General features: G+C 35.0%; 1 protein-coding gene across 1 annotated transcript in view; it reads right to left on the bottom strand.

The window, feature by feature from the left end:
* Nucleotides 1–23,894, bottom strand: part of CDS1 (CDP-diacylglycerol synthase 1) — a 67,552-nt gene that overhangs the window by 7,722 nt on the left and 35,936 nt on the right. Inside the window, exons 6-11 of the mRNA XM_025425721.3 lie at nucleotides 9,907–9,965; nucleotides 8,151–8,233; nucleotides 6,760–6,847; nucleotides 4,059–4,127; nucleotides 2,959–3,111; nucleotides 1,364–1,483 (exon numbers count right to left, since the gene is read on the bottom strand). Coding sequence (XP_025281506.1) covers nucleotides 1,364–1,483; nucleotides 2,959–3,111; nucleotides 4,059–4,127; nucleotides 6,760–6,847; nucleotides 8,151–8,233; nucleotides 9,907–9,965 — 572 coding nt within the window. The remainder of the gene's footprint in view (nucleotides 1–1,363; nucleotides 1,484–2,958; nucleotides 3,112–4,058; nucleotides 4,128–6,759; nucleotides 6,848–8,150; nucleotides 8,234–9,906; nucleotides 9,966–23,894) is intronic.

The raw sequence follows: 23,894 nt of genomic DNA, 5'->3' as shown, positions 1-23,894 counted from the left end.
CCAAATAATCTCATCACTCAAAAAGAAACCTTGCATCAGAGACCACTAAAGAAAATACCATTGTAAATGTAACATTTTCCTGTTTTAAAACAATTACTGAAAAATTCTCTACTTTTTGCCAACACATTTTCTTCCTTCTCTTCCCTACTATCTGAAGGAATAAGAGGGCCACAGTAACTCAATGCCGTTCTGCTCTTTGAGGCCTTTTCAGGACACTTTTCATGCACAGCTCTTGCTGTGGTTCGCTGTGGACATGTGTTATCTCCCCTAGTAGGTGGTGAGCATCTGAAGAACAGAGACAGTATCCTATACACTTCCGCATACTGCATTCCACCTAATACACTATCATCCCCATTTTAAGCACTCACTGAGTTAGTTTTTCTATTTCTCTGGCTTCTGTGGCCCTGTGTAATCTGTCCCCACCAATTTCTGCACTCTGATCACCTACTCTCTACTGCAGCCACACTGTTCTCACTCCCCTTCAAACAAGCTAAGTTCCTCCTCTCCTTTGCACTGGCTGGAACTCTCTTCTTTAGATTTCTCTACAGGACTCATTCTCCTTTCTTTCTCAGACCCCTGCTCAAATGGCACCTCCTCCAGAGAGGCCTGCTCTGTCCACCCCACCTTCAGCAGCCACTCTCCCAATGGCATAACATTCAGTCTTAGTGAAGGCATGTGAGGATAGCTGAGATAATAGGGCAAATATATGTGAGAATCCAAATTAAATTAAATATAGGGATAATTTTAAGTATCTGGAACAGGGATCAGCAAACTATGTCCCATAATCCACGTTTCACCCACTGACTCTTTTAGTACAGAAAATTTTATTAAAACCCAGTCATGTCCATTCATTGACATATTGCCCACAGGGCTTCTGCACTACAGAGGCAGAGTTTAGAGTTGAGTAGTTGCAATATGATTAATAAATGTATGATTTCTCCCTTTACAGAAATAATTAACTGGCCCCAGATCTAGTAAGAATGGATGATTATATCCAAACGCTCTTCTGCTTGTCTCTTCAAATGAGACTATGGCACAACACATAAACTTATTCATAGCTGGATTTTTAGATGAGCACTTGAGGACCAAGATTCGTGTTTGTCCCAACATTAAGTGACACATGCCATTTCTATAAATGAGGCTGACATAACACTTTGAAACGTATTAACGTAGCATGACCAAAATTTACAAGATCGAATACACTCAAATTAGCCAGGAAGCATTTCTGTGAGGCTAAAACAAATAGTACGTATAAGTTTTTGCCCATAGACTTAAAGTGGGAGACCAAGAGAGAAACAAATTACAACTATATCACATTCCCTAATGATATTCTCTAATAATGTAACAGATTCTAAACACACACCTTGATTTTAAAAGCTCTTTTGAATCCACTGGCAAAGAAGCCTCCAAAAGGACCAATCAAAGATGCAAATGTTGAAAGAGCAATGCTATGTATCTGGAAAGGATACAAGCTCACTGTTTCCTAAAGAGAAAATAAAGAAAAAGGGTTTTAAGTGCATTAAAATTATATCTGAGCATGCCACCTAAACTAAAAATGGTATAAATATTAAGTCAAATCATTATACCACATTTTTGTTAACTTCATAAATTTTCAGGATCATGGGAGAAAAAAGTATGTGTAAGCTCTCATTTCCAACCTCTACATAGCCAGCACTCTCCATTCCCTCTCTAAGCATACTGACAGCACCTGGCACAGTGAAATCTTGCAGTTGACAGGATACTCAAGTTCATCTAGAAACTTCTACAACACTTGAGTTGTAGGATTACTAAGAATCGGTTAATTTCTGACTTTATTTCTTACCAGTAGAACTTTATATATTTTAATTTTGTATTTTATTTCACTTTTATATGACAAAATGAGGGAAAAGTTTGTCATTAAGTTGATTTTAAAAAGACCACCAAATTGAGCATCAGCAAGACAGTCATAAAAGATTCAGGGAGGAGATAATAAAAACAGAAGAATTCTGCAGGCAAATTATTTTGTAAATTCTTGGTTCTTGCTCCACTTTAAATAAACTGAAACTACAAATTGTAGACAGTGCATAAATAGGTATGGCTTAAAAAAGATCATTCAGAACACCAATCTCTGGATCTGTTCTCAAAGCAAAGGCCTTGTCCCTCATCAAAGATTGATATCATCAAAAAGTTTTGTAGCAGGTTAGATGGCTAGGACATTGGAAAAAATTCTTGGATTCAATGTATTATGCACTCAAGGAGAGAAATAATTTGTTGGTCAACATGCTCCTCAGAAATTATGGACTTTAGTTTAAAATATTTCAGATACGCACACATACACAACACACACACACACACACACACACACACACAGAGCTGTTTGATCCTTACTTTAACCAAGCACCCACCACTCCTGATGGCACAGATCAGCAGGGTTCTATTGGGCAGCATGTCAACATTCTTCAGTGAGAGACCTCAGCAACTGCCTTTAAATGACAACAGTGTGCTTCTCAAAGGGAAACGTTTTTTTAGAAGCCAGAGCTTTCTGCACTAGTAAGGGTCCCCTAAAAATCAAGGAATCCTTGAGCTACTGAATTTTACTTAAGCTTCAAATTGAGTCAGTTCCTACCAGTTACAAGTGAAGCTCACTGTAACCCATTTGATTGTAGAAACCTAAGGAATCCTGAAAAATGTTTTCAAAACAAATATAAGATAAATTACTATCAGTAATCATTCAAATCATTAGGTAAGTAAATTCCTAATAGACAAGTGGTTTGTGATAGTAATATTCATTTTATGTTCAAGAAAGGGGAATCACAAGGGGATAGAAAACATTATTGATGCTAAGTAGACAGTGATACCACTTCTGTATCATAGAGTTAAAGATTCTATAAAAACTGATTTCTTGTAAAAAGCTTTAGTCCTATTTTTAAATGAGCCTTTATCTTTGGGATACAAGATCCTCAACTATGTTTATCTTACCCGTCTCAACACTGCCTTTAGAAAGGGAGGAAGTGAATAACTCTGAAGCTGGAAAAGTTCTGAGGGTTCACATTCTGTAACAAAGGAGTTTACATCACTTCGGTATTCCACTGGGCAGACAAAGTATTGGTATTTGGATAACATGTAGGCAGCCTGAATAACAAAGTAAGAGTCCATGAAACATTGAATTAAAAAAAAATATATATATATATAAAATATCTATCCATCTTTTTTCATTAGGCTCCAAAAATTAAACTTCCTAACAGTCATTTTTTTGTATACTCATCTTATATCCAGCCACTTTATTGTCCTTTGATTCTCACAAAAACTCTTTAAATAAAAACCTAAATTTCATAACTGTACACTAATTTTTTTTTAATTTCTTTTTTTTTAATTTTCATTTATTTATGATAGTCACACACACAGAGAGAGAGGCAGAGACACAGGCAGAGGGAGAAGCAGGCTCCATGCACCGGGAGCCCGACGTGGGATTCGATTCCTGGGTCCCCAGGATCGCGCCCTGGGCCAAAGGCAGGTGCTAAACCGCTGCGCCACCCAGGGATCCCTGTACACTAATTTTTAAAACATTAACAATACCCATTATGCATGGCTAAAAGTAAATGTCCACTATTTTTAACAAACTTTTCCTGTAAGTTGGCGCTCACAGTAGCATCCAAAAAGCCAATTAGCCGGCACTCATTAAGGAGGCAGAGTTCTTCAACATCATTTGTCTTCTATACTTCACTCAAAGCCACTACTTGTCCAAACACCTGTGTCCCCCTTAAGGCAGAATAGCTATTAGAAACTACCAAAGCACAACAGCACAACAGTGGTCCCGAGCCTGGGTATATATTAGAATCAACCGGGGGAATTAACTGACTTGGGAGGAGGCTGGAACATAGATTTTGTGTAAGATCCCCAGGTAATTCTGATAAGAGGCCACATCAAAGCTACTGGGGTACAGAATTGGTTCTGTTTAGTGGGTTTCAATAAATACATTATTAGCATTTTGTGGTTCAGTTTTTTGGTTTAGAATATCCTAATAAACTTCCCATCATTTTTCAAAATATAAATAAAATAAAAACTTCAGTAAAACTCACAACGAATCCAAATACAACTGTGGAAAAGAAACCGCCAATGAATCCTTCCCAAGTCTTTTTAGGAGACAGCTAAAAAAAAAGCCAAATAAATTAAAAAGAGTTACTGCATTCACAAAACACACAAATACATATGCAAACTCTCTTCAATGAAGTCCCACAATACCTTATACATCTCTCCTTACATTTTGCTTATTGGAATGGCTTTGCAACCCTTTTTCCTTCATTCCATGATCCTAATTTATTTGTGCAAATTTCTTTAATAATATCTAACATATTAGACCCTCAAACAATTGAAATACTGTGAATTTATGTTTGTTTCTATATAACTTCCACTTATTTTTTCTCTCTCAAAGAACTATAATCTCTAGATTGAAATCATCGTCCCATGACTTTTATGCTTACATAAACCCCCACAATAGTGTAGTTCTCGCAATAAGGATGAGGCGTACTCATTCCAAGTACATATGGTCTGTATTGACCTACTACTGACAAAAAATAGAATGAGTATAACAAAACACAGACATTGCAGCGCACCAGATTTTCATATGTTCCCAAAAATGCCATGCATACAACAGACCTCTTTCTGAAATGGCAAAACACTCCAGATACAGTATTTGCTCCACAAGTATTCACATATCCTTCTCCCTTTGGTCACAATCTATGTCTGTCTCCATGAAGAAAGGAACATGTTGTGCTTCTAAGAATAGATACTGTTTCAGATTCCGGCTATTGTTTCTCAGTCAATGGGGCATTCAGGCAGAGAAATCTGGAGGAAAGTTTGGAAATCAGTGATGCAGGGGCAGGAGGGAAAGATTTGGGAATGGACAGCACTAACTGCCTGAGGTGCCCTGTAGGTAAGGCCTGATAAACAGGGATCTGGTCTTCAGGAGATCATGGATGACCTCTGTGAGGATCCTTTCAGTGGATGGGTGGGGACAGAAGCCACATAAATATCAGACAGAAGTTTCTGCAGACAGAAACAGGTGACAGGCTAACCTACCTGATCTCTTTATAGACCTCTTGTCCTAATGATGTTCATAAAGTCCAAAGCTAAAAGTGTTGATACAGTTTCTTGACAAATCTGAGAACAATTCTGCCACAGAGAAGAGACTGATATACACTATTTCCTAGGATAATTCAATATTACTGTCATGGAGTAGGAGCTGAATCAAATTAAAAAGTGCCTGTTGATTATTTTAAAGGTGACTTATCAGTAGCCTGGGTGGCTCAGTCAGTTGGACAGCTCACTCTTGACTTTGGCATAGTTCATGATCTCAGGGTCCTGGGACTGAGCCCTGTGTCAGGCTCTGCACTCAGCAAGGAAGTCTGCTTGGGGATTCTCTCTCCCTTTCATTCCTTCCCTCCCCACAACTTGTATTCTAACAAATAAATCTTAAAAAAAAAAAAAAGATAACCTATCAATTAAATTGATCTATATCAAACTGATTTAGGGGTTAACTTGTTTAATTACATATGGGTATATTATACAACTAATGTAGCCTGGTAAATTCACTAGAAATCTATGTTAAAAATCAGACAGTAACATTCTTCTACAACCATAACAGCCTCTCTGAAGGCTTCCTAAGCCAAAAACTTCTCATCTGGTATAGATGCCTTGAATATTTAATCACTTCTCTTATGCTGAAGCAGCTTTAGAAATGTTAAATATATATATTTGCTTTGCTTGCTTGCCAGTATCCCTACAGCTCAGCCCAATGCTGTATGCTGGACTCCTATGTGGGGAACAATTTATGGAAGATTTTTTTTTTGAAGTATAAGCAGCCCATGCTTTTCTCTGGAAACACTTAAGCTCCTCTTGCATCATTCTGATCAAACAGGTTTTGTATCTGTACAGCTGTCTCAGTCTCTCCAAACTGCCTTCATAGAGTAACATCAAAATAGCCAATTAACATATTTGTGGGAATATTACTAAATATTTTGCCCAATACATGAATGGAATGAAGCATATCTAAAGCCCCAACATGAAAAGTTTGTTTAAAAGTAATTAGTTCTAGTAAAAGTTCTGTTTTTCTACAAGGACTTAGTTTCCCCAAAATGAGAATTGTGTAACTTACTTCTTTCTTTGCCTCCACTGACTGTAAGTAGAACCAAATCTAAGGCAAAACGACAAAATCTGCTCGTGTCTCTTTCCCTTATCTTAACATTTACTTATTACTGCATTATCAGTATTTTATTTTAGGGCCTCAGGGTTTTGTTTTGTTTTTTAAATGAGTTTGGGTGTAAAGTTTACAAATAGACATGAATATGTGAAGATGGTTAAGTGTAGAGAGACTTTCAAAAAATTTGGTAAAAGAGGTGACAGATGAGATGGCTTGAGGGGAGAACAGAGTCTAGTAAAGGCTTGTTTGTAGGGTTGCTGGAGAATGGAAGAAAGAAAAAATGCACTGTAGCTAATGGAAAGGCACCAGCAGAAAGGTGAATCGAGCCTTCACAAGATGGAGGATAACTGATGGAGCCAGGTCCTTCTTGAGGAGCCAACAGAGTATCTCGTGAAGGCTCTAGATGGAATCATTGGGAAATATGGCTCACTGCCCCTACACTGTAGTTGTTAAATACAGTTAAGCAAAATCAAAGCACCTCAGAAATAAAATGTGCGACAGCACCAAGTTGTTGGAAATTTTCTCCAGTGGCTCATCTTTAAGGTTATGGTAATGACCTGCTTGTGATGTTGTTCCATTACCTTAATTAATGGAGTCCTCCCAAAAAAAAATCCAAAAAGGTAAGCAGTTATGTCATTGCAAATAACACTTGATATTGGAACAAGGAACCTTAAAAAAAAAATCAGAAAAAAAGTCCATATGATTAAGTGGCAAACGTTTATACAGGTTATGACTCATAATGAACCAATGCAATAACCCTTTGGATTACACTGCAGCTTCATCCAGAACATAACATTTGCCAAAACATTAGTAGAAACGATGTATATCAAGTAAAATTGCCCAGATCTGCTTAATGCAATTCAGCAGAGCAAAATCTATAAATAAACTAACATGCCAGGAGAATATTCCTAAGGAAAATATTAATCAATTTAATTTTAATATTAAGCAATCTATTTCTACAGCTATAGACTTTCAAATTTCAGTTTTGTGAAGAATACGTTATAATAGTACAAAGAATAAAAAAGAAAGAAGTATTTCAAAATGGAAACAAGGCATTTGTTTAGACACAATATAATTTCATAAATTTATACCAAGCTCTTAGCACAATTTCTTGTTCAGGAATAACTATGAATTTTAATTCTACCTTAGTCTATAGTTACATTAAACCCTACTAATTGTACAGAACCTACTAATTTCAGTAACTGCCCCATATCAATTGAAAGTTTGCATATGGAAGACAATCTTAAAATGATTCTGATTGTTTTATGTACATACACCTTGGTATAAAAACAAAATAAAACATGAAGCTGTGAGGAGGGGTTTTATCTTGATAAAACCTAACAACTGTAAGAGATTTTAATTAATGGGTTTAGAAAGAATATGGGTATAATATGTCAGATTTCTTAAATTGTTTTTCTTCACTCTGATTTTTAACTAATAATTTTTATAATTTTAAAACTAACAAAAATGCTTTCTGAACCTGCAAGGCGCTGCTACATAGCAAGTAACTCCATCTGAAATCTGGATACCCACTGCTACATAAAGGCAGTGTAGAACCTACCCAACTTTCACCCAGAGAAAATACATTGCCAGCACACTCTTTGCTGACAAGCCAACTTTTGTGTTCTTTTTGCATTCCACAAAAATAATATATTCTTTTTAAAGTCTGGGTATGCTTTGTAAAAAGCCACACTAAGGTGTAGTAACACCTGAAAATATACTTAATTTTTGGAGCTTTCACAAGGACTTCCTGGATTTTATTTGGAACCCCAAAAAGAAGGGTTTTCAGGTTAACAAAGTATTTGTCTTCAGTTGTCAAATAGTAAGAAAAACTCAGTAAGATATTTTAGTGACATAGAGCAGCAACAACAAAGAGTACATTTTAGTAGCAATCTACAAGACACTGTCCAAGGGAAAGAGCTTTAAAAAGGCTAGGACATAAATACAAAGCAGCATAATACTGTCCCCTTACCATATCATGCCTTCAAACAGATTTTGGATGACAAGATGTGACTGAGTAACTGTTATCAGTAAAGTGACATGAGTCCATGCGAACTGTTAATAGCCCAACAACACAACAATTAGTGAATACAACTGATCAGTGCAGCCCTGGAGCAATAGCAATTTTGAAACACAAATTTCTAGCATGATTTCTGGTCAAATTTTGTATGATAGGGTTGTACAAAATAAATGCTGTTAGTAAATTATATTCATTTTGGTGCCTACTGGAACCTTAAAACCATGAAGACATTTAACAAAGTAATCTTAATTTATACACAAATGGAATGCTCAAAATACTGAGAAACACCACTGGATTTAAAAACGCATACAAAATATACAATAATCTCAAATCATTAGATTAAAATGATAATGAGAAATTTATGGTGGTGTTACAGCATTTAGAGAGGAACATTTTACTCTGGCTGCATTCTGCATTAAAATTGCTAAAAGCTATTCTTTCAGAGTTCATTATGGTAACTTTTTCCCATAAAGAGTTATTAATGACTTCAAATAATTCAAACCAGCAGGGACCAATTACTCTTAAATGCCAGCTTTTCATACTTGAAAGTTGTCTTCACAGTACTGTTCAATGATGGCGTTCAACTTCAGTTTCAAACTTGTGGATTTCATCAAGCCCATCTAGCCTAAGAGATGCCACTTTAGTAATTTTTCGCATCACCAGCATGAGTACAATATGAATGAAAAATCTGATGTTTCTAAATATTTGTCTCATAATTTTGACTAGAATTTAGGAAACGTTCAAAATTCTTACAATTTTTGATTTATTCATAATTAACCTATTCCAATTTTGTCAAATAATATATTAGCTGTTTTGTTTTATTTTTATCTGCATAAAAGATCCAATTTTTTTTATTCCAGTTGCTTCAAAATGCTTAAATGATTTTTTTCCAATAGGCACCATTTATATTTTCATAGGAGATACTATTATTTATAATTTGTCTTGATGGTTTCTAGATTTTCATGGATCATTTTACTCTCCTCTCAGGATCCCTAGAAATTAGAAATGTAAGAAATACTACAGTTACCCAGTGATGATGCTCAGCAGAATGTCTCAATGAAGAAAAGCAAAGCATAAAGAATAGGAAATATACCCAAATCCAGAACAAGCCTTACTAATACATGGATTCACAGATCTAAATGCTATATTTTCCATTTTGCAACCTTTTAATTAGCTATCTTTTAAGAAAATAAGAAAGTTCATCATACTCAGTTTGCATCAGTGATAAATTTCATAAGATACTAAACACAGTTCAATGATACACTGCATAAAATACCTTAGGGCAAAAAGAATTATGTAATTATCTGTGTGACTAACCATAGCTAGCAAGAAAATGTATGTTTTGTTCTATTTATGTGCAGGCTAAGAACAAATATAGTTACTTTCCATAAAAAAATATGGTAGATATTTTCCAGGCTTACTAACTATTCAGGAGACTATAAAAACACTTCAAATACTTGATTTTAATTTTACAGTCTTTGAAAATATTCAAAGAAAGAGTTGAGTTTTTAGGAAACTTTGAAACCAGTTAAAAATTTTAAATCTTCAAAAATTGTATAACTTAAATCCTTTATATTTACTAATCATCAAAAATTGAAATACCCCTCACATTTAGGCAAAACATCAACTAGCAGATTAGATCTTCTCACTATAGAAGAAAAAATAAAGGTAGGCGTTTTTATTATATATAGTTATGGTTAATACAAACCATATAAAACTGTAGACGATAATGTTTCTTCACCAAGCTCAGCACAAACATGCAGAAACCTGTTTGAGAACAAAAAACATGTGCTTGTTGTGCAATCTGTTACAAAATGTAAAATCCACTGAGCTCAAATAATCTGATTTTCTTATCACTTCAAAGTACACTATAGCATTTATTCATCAGCCACCTCTCCTACTCATAATAAGCATGTTAAATAAGTTTCTTGAGTAAAATGATCTTATATTCTCCAAAATGCCTAATATATTAGGCATATCCATGGTACGAATTCAACAAACATCGCCTTCATTAATTAAGTGAATTAGTCCCCTGCAAATATGTGGACATGGACAAACAGATTTTGAATTTCAGTTGAATGAAAGTTATTTGCTAAGAGAGAAACAGTTACCTACAAGGGAAAATCTATAAGATTCTCAGCTGATTTTTCAGCAGGAACTATGCAGGCCAGAATGGAGTGGCATGCCAGTGCTGAAAGGAAAAAAACCTACAACCAAGAATATTCTATCTGGCAAGGTTATCATTTAAATTTGAAGGAAGAATAAAGTATTTTCTAGACAAAAGATAAAGGAGTCTTACGAGAAGAGTTAAAGGGACTTCTTTAAGTAGAAAAGAAATGGCTATAAGTAGACATAATACAATTTTGAATAAAGAGATGTGGGACACCTGGGTGGCTCAGTCAGTTAAGCCTTGGACTCTTGATTTTGGCTCAGATCCTGATCTCAAGGTTGTGAGATTAAGACCTACATCAAGCTTCATGTTCCCAGCATGGAGCCTGCCTAAGATTCTCTCTCTCCTTCTCCCTCTGCCCTTCCCCCCACAAACACATGGGAGTGCTTTCTCTCTCAAATGAATAAATAAACCTTAAAAAAAAAAAGATGTAGAGGCATCCGGGTGGCTCAATGGGTTAAATGTTTGCCTTCAGCTCAGGTCATGATCTCAGGGTCCTGGGATGAAGCCCTATGTTGGGCTCCCTGCTCTGCTTCTTCCTCTCCTGCATTCATACTCTCACATGCACTCTCAAATAAATATTTTTTTGAAAAATTGTAAAATATGGTCACATATACATAAAACATGAAGGCAGGAATAAAGAAAGGGGGAGATAAGGAAAAGGAAATGGTATTTTTTCTTTTCCGGTTTTTTTTTTTTTTTTTTTTTTTTTTTTTTTTTTTTTTAGTAAGAATGTGTTTGATTTTAAATGACCACTAAATTGATGTAGACTGCTATTTACTTAGGATGTCATACATGAATCTCATGGTAACCACAAACCTAAAACCTATAATAGATACACAAAAAATAAAGAAAGCCAAACATAAGACCATAGAAACTCATCAATCACAAAGAAAGAGAGCAAGAGAAGGAACAGAGAAGAACTACAAAAAAACAAATAGAAAACAACAAAATGGCAGTATCTATCAATAATTATTTTTTTAATATTTTATTTATTTATTTGAGAGAGAGAGAGAGAGCAAGCACAAGCAGGAGGAGGGGCAAAGGGACAGGGAGACACAGACTCCCTGCTGAGCAGGGAGCCTGTGTGGGGCTCAATCCCAGGACCCCAGGACCATGACCTGAGCCAAAGGCAAATGCTTAACCAACTGAGCCACCCAGGCTCCCCTATCAATAATTACTTTAAATATAAAGGGCCTTAATGCTCCAATCGAAAGACACAGGATGGCAGAATGGATAAAGAAACAAGATCCATCTGTGTGCTGCTTACAAGAGACTCATCTCTGATCTAAAGACACATATGGACCAAAAGCAAAAAGATGACAATGCATTTACCATGGAAATGGAAGCGGGGGAAAAAGAGGCAGGGAAGCAATACTTATCTCAGACAAAGCAGACTTTAAAATAAACTGTACTGGACAAAGACGGGCATTACATAATGATAATGGGGTCAATCCAAAAAGAAGATAGAACAATTGTAAACATCTATACACTCAACACTGGAGTACCTAAATGCATAAAGCAAATATTAATGGGCATAAAAGGAAAAACTGATGGTAATACAATAATATTAGAGCACTTTAACATACCACTTACATCAATGGATAGATTATTCAGGCAGAAAATGAACAAAAGAAACAATGTCTTTGAATGATATATAGTACCAGATGAACATAACAGATATACACAGAACATTCCATCTAAAAACAGTAGAATAGGGGCAGCTGGGTAGCTCAGTTGGTTAAGCTTCTGCCTTCAGCTCAGGTCATGATACCAGGGTCCTAGGATCGAACCCTATGTCAAGCTCCCTGCTCAGTGGGGAGCCTGCTTCTCCCTCTCCCTCTGCCTCTCCCCCTGCTTGTGCTTGCTCTCTCTCTCTCTCCCCATTTCCTCCTATCAAATAAATAAATAAAATCTTTAAAAATAAAATAAGTAACAATAAAAATAAAATCAATAGAATAGGGGCACCTGGCTGGCTCAGTCAGTAGAGCATGTGACTTTTGATCTTAGGGTTATGAGTCTGAGCCTCACAATGTGTGTAGAGATTATAAATAAATAAGCTTTTAAAAATACATAAAACGGAATACACTATTTTCTTTTCAAGTGCACAAGGAAAACTCTCCAGAATAGATCACATATTGAGCCACACAACAAGCATCAATAAATTTAAGAAGAACAAAATCATACCATGCATCTTTTCTAATCACAGTGGTATGAAACTAGAAATTAATTACAAGGAAAAATATGGAAACAACACAAACATATGGAGGCTAAACAATATGATCCTAACAACTAATGGGCCAAAAGAAGTCAAAGAAATAATTTAAAAAATATATTGAGACAAATGAAAATGAAAACACAATGATCCAAAATCTTTGGAACACAGTGAAAGCATTTCTAAGAGGAAAATACAAAGTGATGTAGGCCTTCCTCAAAAAGGAAGAGCTCAAATAAATAACCTAACCTTACAACTAAAGGAATTAGAAAAAGAAAAGAGAGGCCCAAAGTCAGTAGAAAAAAAGGAAATAATAAAGATCAGAGCAGATATAAGTGACACAGAAACTAAAAAACACATTAGGAAAAAAATGAATGATACCAAGACCTGATTCTTTGAAAAGATAAACAAAATTGATAAACCTTTAGCCAGACTCATCAAGAAAAAAGACCTAAATAAATAAGATCAGAAACAAGACAGCAGTAATAACTAAAACCACAGAAATAAAAACGATTATAAGAGACTGCTATAAAAAAAAAAGACTGCTATGAAAATTTATATGCCAACAAATTGGACAATCTAGCAGAAACGGATAGATGAAATAGATAAATTTCTAGAAATATGCACTCTTCTAAAACTAAATCAGGAACAAACCGAAAATCTGAAGAAATTGATTACAAGGAAAGGAATTGAATCGCTAATCAAAAACCACCAAAATTAAAGTCTTGGACTAGATGGATTCCCAGGTGAATTCTACCAAACATTCAGAAAATAGTTAATCCCTATTCTCCTCAAACTGTTCCAAAAAAAATAAAAGAAAAACTTCCAAATATATTCTACAAAGCCAGCATTACCCTAATACTAAAGCCAGACAAAAATACCACACACACACACAAAAAAAATAGGCCAATATTCCTGAATATAGATGCAACAATCCTCAACAAAATATTAGGAAACCACATACAACAATACATTAAAAAGATCATTCAAGGATCAAGTGGAATTTATTCCAGAAATGCAAGCATAATTCAATATCCACAAATCAACCACTATGATACACCAGCATCAACAAAATGAAGTATAAAAATCATATGATCATCCCAAGATGATATTCATGATAAAAAAAACCCAACAACCTCTCAACAAAGTGGGGCTAGAGTATGTATGTATACACACACATACACACAAAACCCAAAGTGAATACCATACTCAATAGTGAGAAACTGAGAGCTTTCCCTCTAAGATCAAGAACAAGACAAGGATGTCCACTCTCCCTACTTTTATTCAACATAGTACTAGAAGTCTAAGCCACAGCAATCAGACAAGAAAAAGAAATAGGCATCCATATTGGTAAAAGTTAAACTGATGAGGACATGAGACATAGAAAATCCTAAATATACCAAAAAAAACTGACTATATGTAATAAATGAATTCAGTAAAGTTACAGGATACAAAATTAATACCTAGAAATCAGTAGTGTTTCTACACACTAATAATGAGGTAGCAGAAAGAAAAATTAAGAAAACAACACCATTTAAAATTACACCAGAAAGAATAAAATAGCTAGGAATAAATTTAACCAAAAAGATAAAAGACCTGGACTCTGGAAACTCCAAAACATTAATGAAAAAACTTAAAGATAACACAAACAAATGGAAACATATTCTATTCTCATGGGTCATAATAATAGTGTTAAAATGTCCATATTACTCGAAGCAATCTACAGATTCAATGCAATTCCTATCAAACTACCCACAGCATTTTTCATGGAACTAGAACAAATAATACTAAAATTTGTATGGAATCTCAAAAGATCCAAAAAGCTGGAGATATCACACTTCTAGGATTCAAGATATATTACAAAACTATAATAATCAAAACACTGTGATACAGACACTAAAACTGACACATAGATCAATGGAACACAATAGAGACCCCTTAGATAAACCCATGATTGTACGGTCAATTAATCTATGACAAAGGAGGCAAGAATATAAAATAAGAAAAAGGTAGTCTCTTCAATAAATGGTGCTAGGAAAACTAGAAAACTACATGCAGAAGAAACTGAACCACTTCTTAACACCATACACAAAAATAAACTCAAAATGGACTTAAGACCTAAATGTGAGACTTGAAACCATAAAAATCCTAGAAGAGAGCACAGGTAGTAATTTCTCTGATATCAGCCACATCAACATTTTTCTAGATGGTATCTCCTAAAGCAAGGGAAACAAAAGCAAAAATAAACTACTGGGACTATCTCAAAATAAAAAGCTTTTACATAACAAAAGAAACCATCAACAAAACAAAAGGCAACCTACTAAATGGGAGAAGATATTTGCAAATGATATATCCAATAAAGGGTGAATATCCAAAGTACATAAAGAACTTCTATAACTCAACATCAAAAACACAAAGAATCTAATTTAAAAATGGGCAGAGGACCTGAATAGACATTTTTTCCAAAGAAGACACACAGATGGTAAACATGAAAAGATGCTCAACATCATTAACCATCAGGGAAATGGAAATCAAAACCACAATATCACCTCATACCCATTAGAATGGCCAAAAATTAAAAAGACAAGAAATAACAAGTGTTGGCAGGGATATGGAGAAAAAAGAACTCTCATACACTGTTGATGGGAATGTAAATTGTTACAACCACTGTGGAAAACAGTATGGAGGTTCCTCAAAAAATTAAAAATAGAAAAACCAGGGATCCCTGGGTGGTGCAGAGGTTTAGCGCCTGCCTTTGGCCCAGGGCGCGATCCTGGAGACCCGGGATCGAATCCCACGTCGGGCTCCCGGTGCATGGAGCCTGCTTCTCCCTCTGCCTCTGCCTATGTCTCTGCCTCTCTCTCTCTCTCTCTCTCTGTCTCTCTGTGACTATCATAAATAAATAAAAATTAAAAAAAAATAGAAAAACCATATGAATCAATAATTCCACTACTGGGTATTTATCCAAACAAAGACACTAATCTGAAAAGATACATGCACCCTATATTTATTGCAGCATTATTTACAATAGCCAAGATATGAAAGCAACCTAAGTGTCCACCAAGGGACAAACAGATTAGGAAGATGTAGTATATATATATAATGGAATATTATTTGAGAATAAAAAAAGAGGGGATCTTACCATTTACAACAACACCGATGGACCCAGAGTATTATGCTAAGTGAAATAGGTTAGATTGAGGAAGACAAATACTATATGATTTCACTCATATGTGGAATCTAAAAACAAAAAATCAGTAAATAAACAAAAAACAGAACCAGACCTAAAAATACAGAATAAATTGACAGTTGGCAGAAGGGAGATGGTGGGAGAATGGGCAAAATGGGTGAAGGGGAGTAGGAGATACAAGCTTTCAGTTACAGGATGAGTAAATCATAAAAAAGCATAAAAAATATAGTCACTGATATTGTAATAGCAATGCATGGGGATAGATGGTAGGTACACTTGTGGTAAGCATAGCATAATGTATAAACTTGTCAAATCATTATGTTGTACACCTGAAACTAATGTAATATTGTATCAACTAAACTAAAAAAAAATATCACTATGAAAAAAAACTTATTCGCTGTATCAATCCATTAAGTGTACATGTATAGAATGTTTCAATCTCTACAATAATAGGAAAATTAATAATAATTATATGGCAGCTAACATCTAGTGAACACTTATTGTGTTCCAGGCTCTTGTCTAAAACATTTTACAAATATTAACTTATTTAATGCTTCCAACATCCCCATAATGAACATATCTATTATTATCTCCATTTTACAGGTGAAGAAAAATGGACAAAGGACTTTATTAATTGACTGAAAATTACAGGGCTAGGAAACAGTTAGACCTTCAGATCCTATTGACTCTCAAGTGTCATGTAGTTCCATAAACCATTATCAGTAAGTTTCAGGTTAAGAATGACTTGAAATTTCTCAGAACCATATTATAATAATTGTAGTAAAATACAACACTCTTAATAATTTAAAGATTTATAAAAGCAAATGTTTGTGCTTTGTGTTTATGTTTATATCCCACAAATTTATTACAATGACATTATACTAAATAAAAAGTCTACCTAACTGAAATTTAATAATCATACACAAAAATAATGGGAGGCAACAGGAAGCCCTTTTTGCCCAATATATCAGTAAACTTCTAAAGAGAAATATTCTTTTACATAGGTAGATATTGCAAATGTATAAACAAAGTTTAATTTCAGATTAATAGGTATCCATCCATTCTATTCTGCAGTATCTTTACAGTGAGTTCTCCAAAATAGAAAATGAATTATCAGGTAAGTTATCCCACATGAAATAAATGCTAGATTTTATACATACAAGTAATACTTACCAAAGCAATTCTACCCACCAGAGTAAGCAAGGTTCATACTACTCTGACCAGAGCAAAAAATCAACCAGCAGCTTCCATGACCTATTTTCTGAAGGCTAATCTGAAACACCAATGTAAAGGATAATGACAAAGGAAGAGAATACATACTGGTTCCCAGATCCCATCTCACCTCCTATTTGTCACCTACAGAGTAATCTGACTGAACTGCAAAAGAAATATGGGAACATTTTCAAATGCAGCACAACTGAAAGTCATCTGTCACTTTCTTGAGACAGAGAAAGAAACTGGGAGGGGGTAGAGAGAAAAAAAAAAACAAAAAACATGAGTTTGCTGAGTCTTGAGACCTTACTGGTGGCTTTGAAATCACTAGCAGTGTTAAAAAAAGAAAAAAAAAAAAAACACCTCTTTAAAATCATTGCTTTTAAGTTTTTATTCTATAACAGGCAGGTTTATTTTGTGGCTCAAATAATAATGTAAATTCTGTGTTTTATGCTACTGCTTCATAGTTAGAAATGAATGGAAATTGGAATTGGTGCAGAGGCAAATGGGGTAAGAGCTAAGCTAAGTCCGATGCCTCTGAAACCTCCAAATCCACGCAAATGGACCCCTTTGACTCTCCCAGCATGACCTTGGGAACTTCTGAACATCATTATCTGTGAATTACCTCTTCATGAATACTGCTCTCACATGTATGGTTTTCTCATTTCTGAAGTCATATAATACCATTCACCCTTAAGCATTTCTTGAAACAAAATTACTAGCAGAATTATTCAGTATTGTCCTAATGGTGATTTTATCGAGGACAGTCTTGGCTACTCACTTTTACCTGATCCAATTTTACTGTTAAATCACCAATAACATTCAGCTTCTTGGGTGCTTTAATAAAGGATATAATTGTCTGACTTCTAGATACATTAAGATAACATAATTTTCTAATTTGGGGAAGGCCTAAGTAAGGTGTTTTCCTAGAACATCTAAGGAATATTATTTTTAAAGAAAAACAGTCTGAAAAAGAAACACATAAATTTACTTTTTCATTCACAACCATATAGCTATGTATATATTTTATGTTTAAATGTGTAAAAATACATTATTCTATATTTCAATAAATCTAATGGAAAGAAAATTTTCATCCATTTGGATCCATAGTTCTTTTTTCCTAATTAACAATGAACCTCTGTCTTGTTACATTTCCAAAAAAAAAAAAAAATAGGATATAAGTATTATAAATAAGAGTATTCACTGAAAAAGTTTCCTAACCTACAGTTCTTATTATGTAATTATGTCTAGTTATTATTACTGATCACCATTTATGTACACAGCCCTGTGCCTAGTGTTGTCTGAAGATGTGTACATCCTGTTGTCTAGTATATCAAAGAGCTCCCAAGGAGTTCAGGAGATCAGTTACCCAATAGACTAAAGAGAGGTATATTTGAAAAGAACAAAAAAGAATGAGATTTCTAAAGGAGTCAGGAGAAGTAAAGGAGAAAGAAAATATTCAGAAGTCCAAAAGATGGGATAGAGGCAATTTCAGAAAAATGGACAATCAAAAAATATTTATTGAGCACTAACGATATACTAGACACAAAAAATGAATGTGACAGGTATTCCCATTCAAGGAACTCAAAATCTAGTCAAAAAGAAAACATAAATTAATGAAGTTGTTTTTAAAATTTACTATTGGTAATCAACTAATTCAATAAACACACATAGTCCTTAATTCAAGACACAGACATTAAGACTGGCCCAGGATTAAATACTGGAGCTTAATGACTCTTCTTCAATCTTCCATGTGGCTATATTTTTCAAAACATTTCAGATATCATGTTAGGTTAATTCAGAAACACACTGCATTATGTGGCCCCTATTGAGACACTATACCATGATGGAGTTTTTAAGAAGTCTTAAATGAATCTGCATTGTAGAAATTGGCACACAAACCAACCATTATGCTAGCTAAGATAAAGAAGTTTTCTATTAATCTACATGTTGGGTTTAAAGTGTAGAACGACACTGGCACATGTGCACAGAGTCTAATAGTCTTTAACTCCAAAACTATAAGTGTAGTTTTGGAGGTAGAGTCCTCTGTGCACAGTTATTTGTGACATCTTTCTAAAGATTTCATCAACATCCTTTGAGATAATAAGATATACAGGATGTTTGGGAGAAAATTTCTTAATTATGTATTCATTTTAGCTAAGTTTAATTTCATATGTCTATTGATTTTCTCAAATTCAAAGTATTCAAGTTGTACTTTCTCCTTAAGGGTTTTGAAAAAAATCAAAATAGCCATGCATACACAAGGAAAAACAAACAAACAAAAACAACTAAAAATAACATGCATGTCACTGGTTGGCTACATAGATGTTAAGGTGATAATATTAAGAGTCAAACATTTCTAAGCTTATTCACTCAACATTACTCATTTATAATCACACGGTTGCTCTGGTTCCTAAAGAGCCTCAAATCCAAATTACCAATATCTTTTAAAAAATTATCTAGACTCTAGAGAAAATGTTTGCCTTATAACCTTCAGTCTCACTGATTTTTTTTTTTTTTTTTTTTTTTTTTTGCCATCAGGCAAATTCATTTTACAACAAAATTATCTAAATGTCAGAATGATTTTCTGGGTCTTTGTCAGTGAGTCGTTCTGTAGGATATTAGATAAGTCACTTAGTCTCATGGGTTGTGGGGAGGAAGTCAGACCTGGAGATACCCGTATTCTATTTTAACAAAACTCCGCATCAGTGAAAGAACATGGGCTGTCTCTGCTATTTAAATCTGCTAAGACCTATACCTTCCAAAGTCATTTGACCACAGCAGAACTAAAATTCTGACAGAACTCTTTGAATATTGTTATATGAAAAGAATTCCAAAGATTCTCACAGAATCATTTAAGAGAAAGGCACACACACCTCGACAAAGCATACTTTCTATTTCCTCACTCCAGTTTTAAAGTCAAATTCCATTTGCTAGACTAAGCCCATGAAATGTTTACCACTTCAAGAATCACCAGTAGGGTCTCAAGACTCAGCAAAGAAAACACTGATGCTGAAAAAATATCTCTGAAAAACACTGTATATGAATGTGCACGATCTCAGCCTCTTGACTGTGCATCAAATATGTATTGGGAACCTAAATGCCAGGCCTTGCACTAGGCACTAGGAATTAAAAACATAAGACAGACACAGAGTGACAAAACATGAGACACACCTAACTCTGGAAAACGAACAAGGGGTAGTGTAAAAGGAGGTGGGCAGGGGGTTGGGGTGACTGGGTGATGGGCACTGAGGGGGGCGCTTGGCGGGATGAGTGCTGGGTGTTATGCTAAATGTTGGCAATTTGAACTCCAATAAAAAAAAATAATAAATAAAAAAAGAGGGAGAGACACAGAGAAGGTTGTTTATGGTCTCACAGGACCATATTTAGGCCACATGTAGAATGGTAACAGATACAGAATATTATGCATGATGTATATTTGACGTTTCATCATTTAACCCAGTAGCTCCTAAGAAGGTTGCATTAGGAAATTACATTCACAGGACTCTAATAATGTCAATATCCTGGTGTGATATTGTACCATGGTTCTGCAAGGTACTACCATTGGTGGAAACTAGGCCATGTGCATAAGGGATAGCTCTGTCGCTTCCTACAACTACATGTAAATACATGATTAGCTCAACAAAAAGTACATTTTAAGCCAATAATATATGGAATACAAAAACAATTTTTCATAGACTGTCATAAAGCACAGTTGGTTTCTGGGATCAGCCCACAGTATTTTTATTTTTTTATGTATAACCAACCCTCTTCGTATTTAAATACAAACCCCAATGGCTCGGGCCCTTCTTGTATTTAGCATGAGCCACAGCAACAGCTTCCTGTTTGTTCATCCTATTAATGTCTCCCAATCCATCCTTCACTTTACTACAGATCTAGCTATATCACCTCTTAAAATCTTCCAATAGTTTCTTAGGGATAAAGTCCCAACCCTTCCTATGACACACAAAGCTTCTCAAGATGTGGCTCCTGCTCACCTTTCCAACCTTTAATGCTTGCCTCTGGTCCCAAACACACAATCCTCGCCCATTTCCAAGCCTTGCACAGCTGCTTCCTCTGCCTCGAATGCCCTTTACCGTTATCCACTTAGCAAATGCCTACTTGTTCTTTACTTTTCGTGACACCTGCCATCTCTTCTCAAAGGCCTTCTATGGTCTTCAGCAGAGCAGATTTCTCCTTACCCTTCATGAGCTTAGAGGTCCTTGTTCACATTTCAGCAGCGCACAAGGGGACTAGTGTCTCACTAGTTTCAAGACCATGGAAGGCACCCTATCAGCCTTATTTCCCTCTCTGTCCTCTAAATCATTCACAGTACCTAGCATTTGGAAAGCATTCACATGTTTGCTGAAAAAATGACGACTTGCAATGAGCTTTTATGATTCTAATAGCCTAAAATAGCAAGAAATTAATCAGAAAAAAAAGAGACATTGAGTTTACTTTAGAAAAACAGAAAGTTTAATGTATGAAGCAATTACTAAAAATTAGAGTATATATTACATGTAAAATAAAACAAAGAAAATAAATTCAATTCTTTACCAACTCAGTGGGAACAGTTATTCTCAAATATTAGTTGTAACAAACTCCAAAAGGAAAGTAAGAAAAGGAAATAGCAGTCACCCTATTTTCTCACATTCTACCTCCGGTATTACAGTATGCACATTAACAAAGATGCACTAGGTTTAGATGTGCTGATATAAAATCATCCATAAACTGCATTAACTGGAAGAACAAACAGTTAAGGAATAGTGTATACTCATTTGTATTTTAAAAATGAGGGTGGAGAGGATATAAACATATAAGCTTGAATACTCAGAAACTTCCTCCAACAGTAGTGGCCAGTTTCTGGAGATTGTATGTAAGGCTGTGAGGCAGGAGGGAGATTTCACAATACTCCATTTTAGTCCAGATTTTTACTATGGGTCTGTATTAGGTTTTTATCTTTAAAATCTCATTAAAACAAAAACAAACACAACCTACCTAAGGACTCTTGAAGCACTTGGCTTTTGGCACTCTCCCTGTTCAGAACCCAGCCATTGTGCTCTAAGACATCCAAGCCCCAACAAGAGGCCAGATGTGTGTGTTCAAGTCAGTGGCCAGCACAGACTATGGCCCTGAGTGAGCTACCTCAATCCAGCTGAGTCAAGACTGAAATGATGAGCACTACTTCCACCTGACTGCAATCATAAGAGAGCTGCCCAGAGAAGCCAAGCCAACCAGGAGAGAAAAAAGAATAAATTGTTTTAAGCCAAAGGAAAAAATAGAAAAACTAGTTAAGGATTTCTGCCTTAAAATGCAAGTTGATCACATGCATTTATTTAAAATCTGTCCTGGCAGTTCACTAAATTAACATTAAAAGAAATCAAGGTGAGAGGATGCCTGGCTGGCTTGGTCAGTAGACTCTTGATCTTGGGATTCTGAGTTCAAGTCCCATGCTGGGTGTGGAGACTAATTTAAATAGAGAGAGAAAGAGAGAGAGAGAGAGAGAGAAATTAATTAATTAATTAAGGTGAAAACCCACAGAGCGAGGAGAACTGAAGACATTTTGAGGAAAACTTAAGAGGAACAGCTGCAAAAGGAGAACAGACTAGATAACTTTTAGCAGACCTGAGAAATCAGGGACCAATAGTACTTTCTAGAGAAAACTGAGCAGAAAAGACTCAGTGGAAGGCAAGTCTAAGGCCTAGATTTCTAGACAAGAGTACTAAGTAAAAATCTACTAGTAATTAGTGCAAGCCCTACCCAAAGCAGTCAACTGTGAGAATATTTTGAGAAACATATGAACATAAAACATTTATCTTCCAAGTGCATTTCACAGGAAACTATTGGAGGATGTCAACCCAGAAACTGGAAGATGCAGGATAGAAGAAATGAGGAGGCCAAATCAGGATACTGAGTCAGGAGGCCTACAAGCAGACAGTCCAAATGCAATAGTACTACAGAGTTTCTAGAACAGAGTGAGTCTCAAGGAAAGAAAAAAAACTGATACACGGATTGGTGTGAACATGGAAAAAAAACTACCAATAGACACTGAACAGACCCAGAAGAGAAATTAAGGATTCCTACATGAAAATTTGTAGATGTGGAAAGGAGAAGGTGGAGCAGTTACTAAGTTCAAGAAAAAAACAAAAGTTGTATAAGAATAGAAATGTAATCACAGACACTATTTGGATCCCCAGTAAGTGATATTTTAGGTATCTGTTTAACAATGTCAACAATGACAATAACAAACAGTATGGAGAAGAGAGAAAGGTTGTAATAGGAAGTCAATAGGTAATGCCTGATAAAAAATTAAGAAATGGGAATATTACTTAAAAAAATGAAAAAAAAAAGTCTGTAAGTGGTGGGGTGCAGGGTTGCTATTTGCATTGTATTTTAAAATTTATTTTCTTAGACATCTATTAATGCTATGAATGATTTATATTTTCATTAATCATAACTTTGTTATCAGCAAGTACAAGAATGATCTTATGAAATAACATAAAGTTGTTGGGTTCAGCAGCAGAAGCCACTACAGACATATTTCTTGCTAATAACTGTTTTTAAAATTCAAAATACCAATAAAGTCTTGCCAGTCTATATATAAAGTGAGAAGGCACTGTATTCTTCTCTCTAATAACAGTAAAGAATCCATCCCAATATCTACCTTACATTTATCAGTGCACTGGTTTGATTAGTGAGATAAAACACTCAAAGTTTCTACCAAGAAAAAAATGTCACATATGTGCTTTGATAAACACAGAATCAGAGTCAAGTGTTTTTCTTTCCCAAATCTTAGCTGGTATTGGTCATCAATAATCTCTCTGTCATCATGATTCTTCTAAACTAATTCAAATTTAAAACTGAAGAACTAAAATGAGTAATTTCTTATGCCCTTGAAAGAACAGGAAT

The sequence above is a fragment of the Canis lupus genome, chromosome 32, assembly GCF_003254725.2.
Source record: "Canis lupus dingo isolate Sandy chromosome 32, ASM325472v2, whole genome shotgun sequence".
Taxonomy (NCBI): Eukaryota; Metazoa; Chordata; class Mammalia; order Carnivora; family Canidae; genus Canis; species Canis lupus.
Note: the sequence above shows the minus strand (reverse complement) of the source record. Positions and strands in the feature narration are given on the sequence as shown.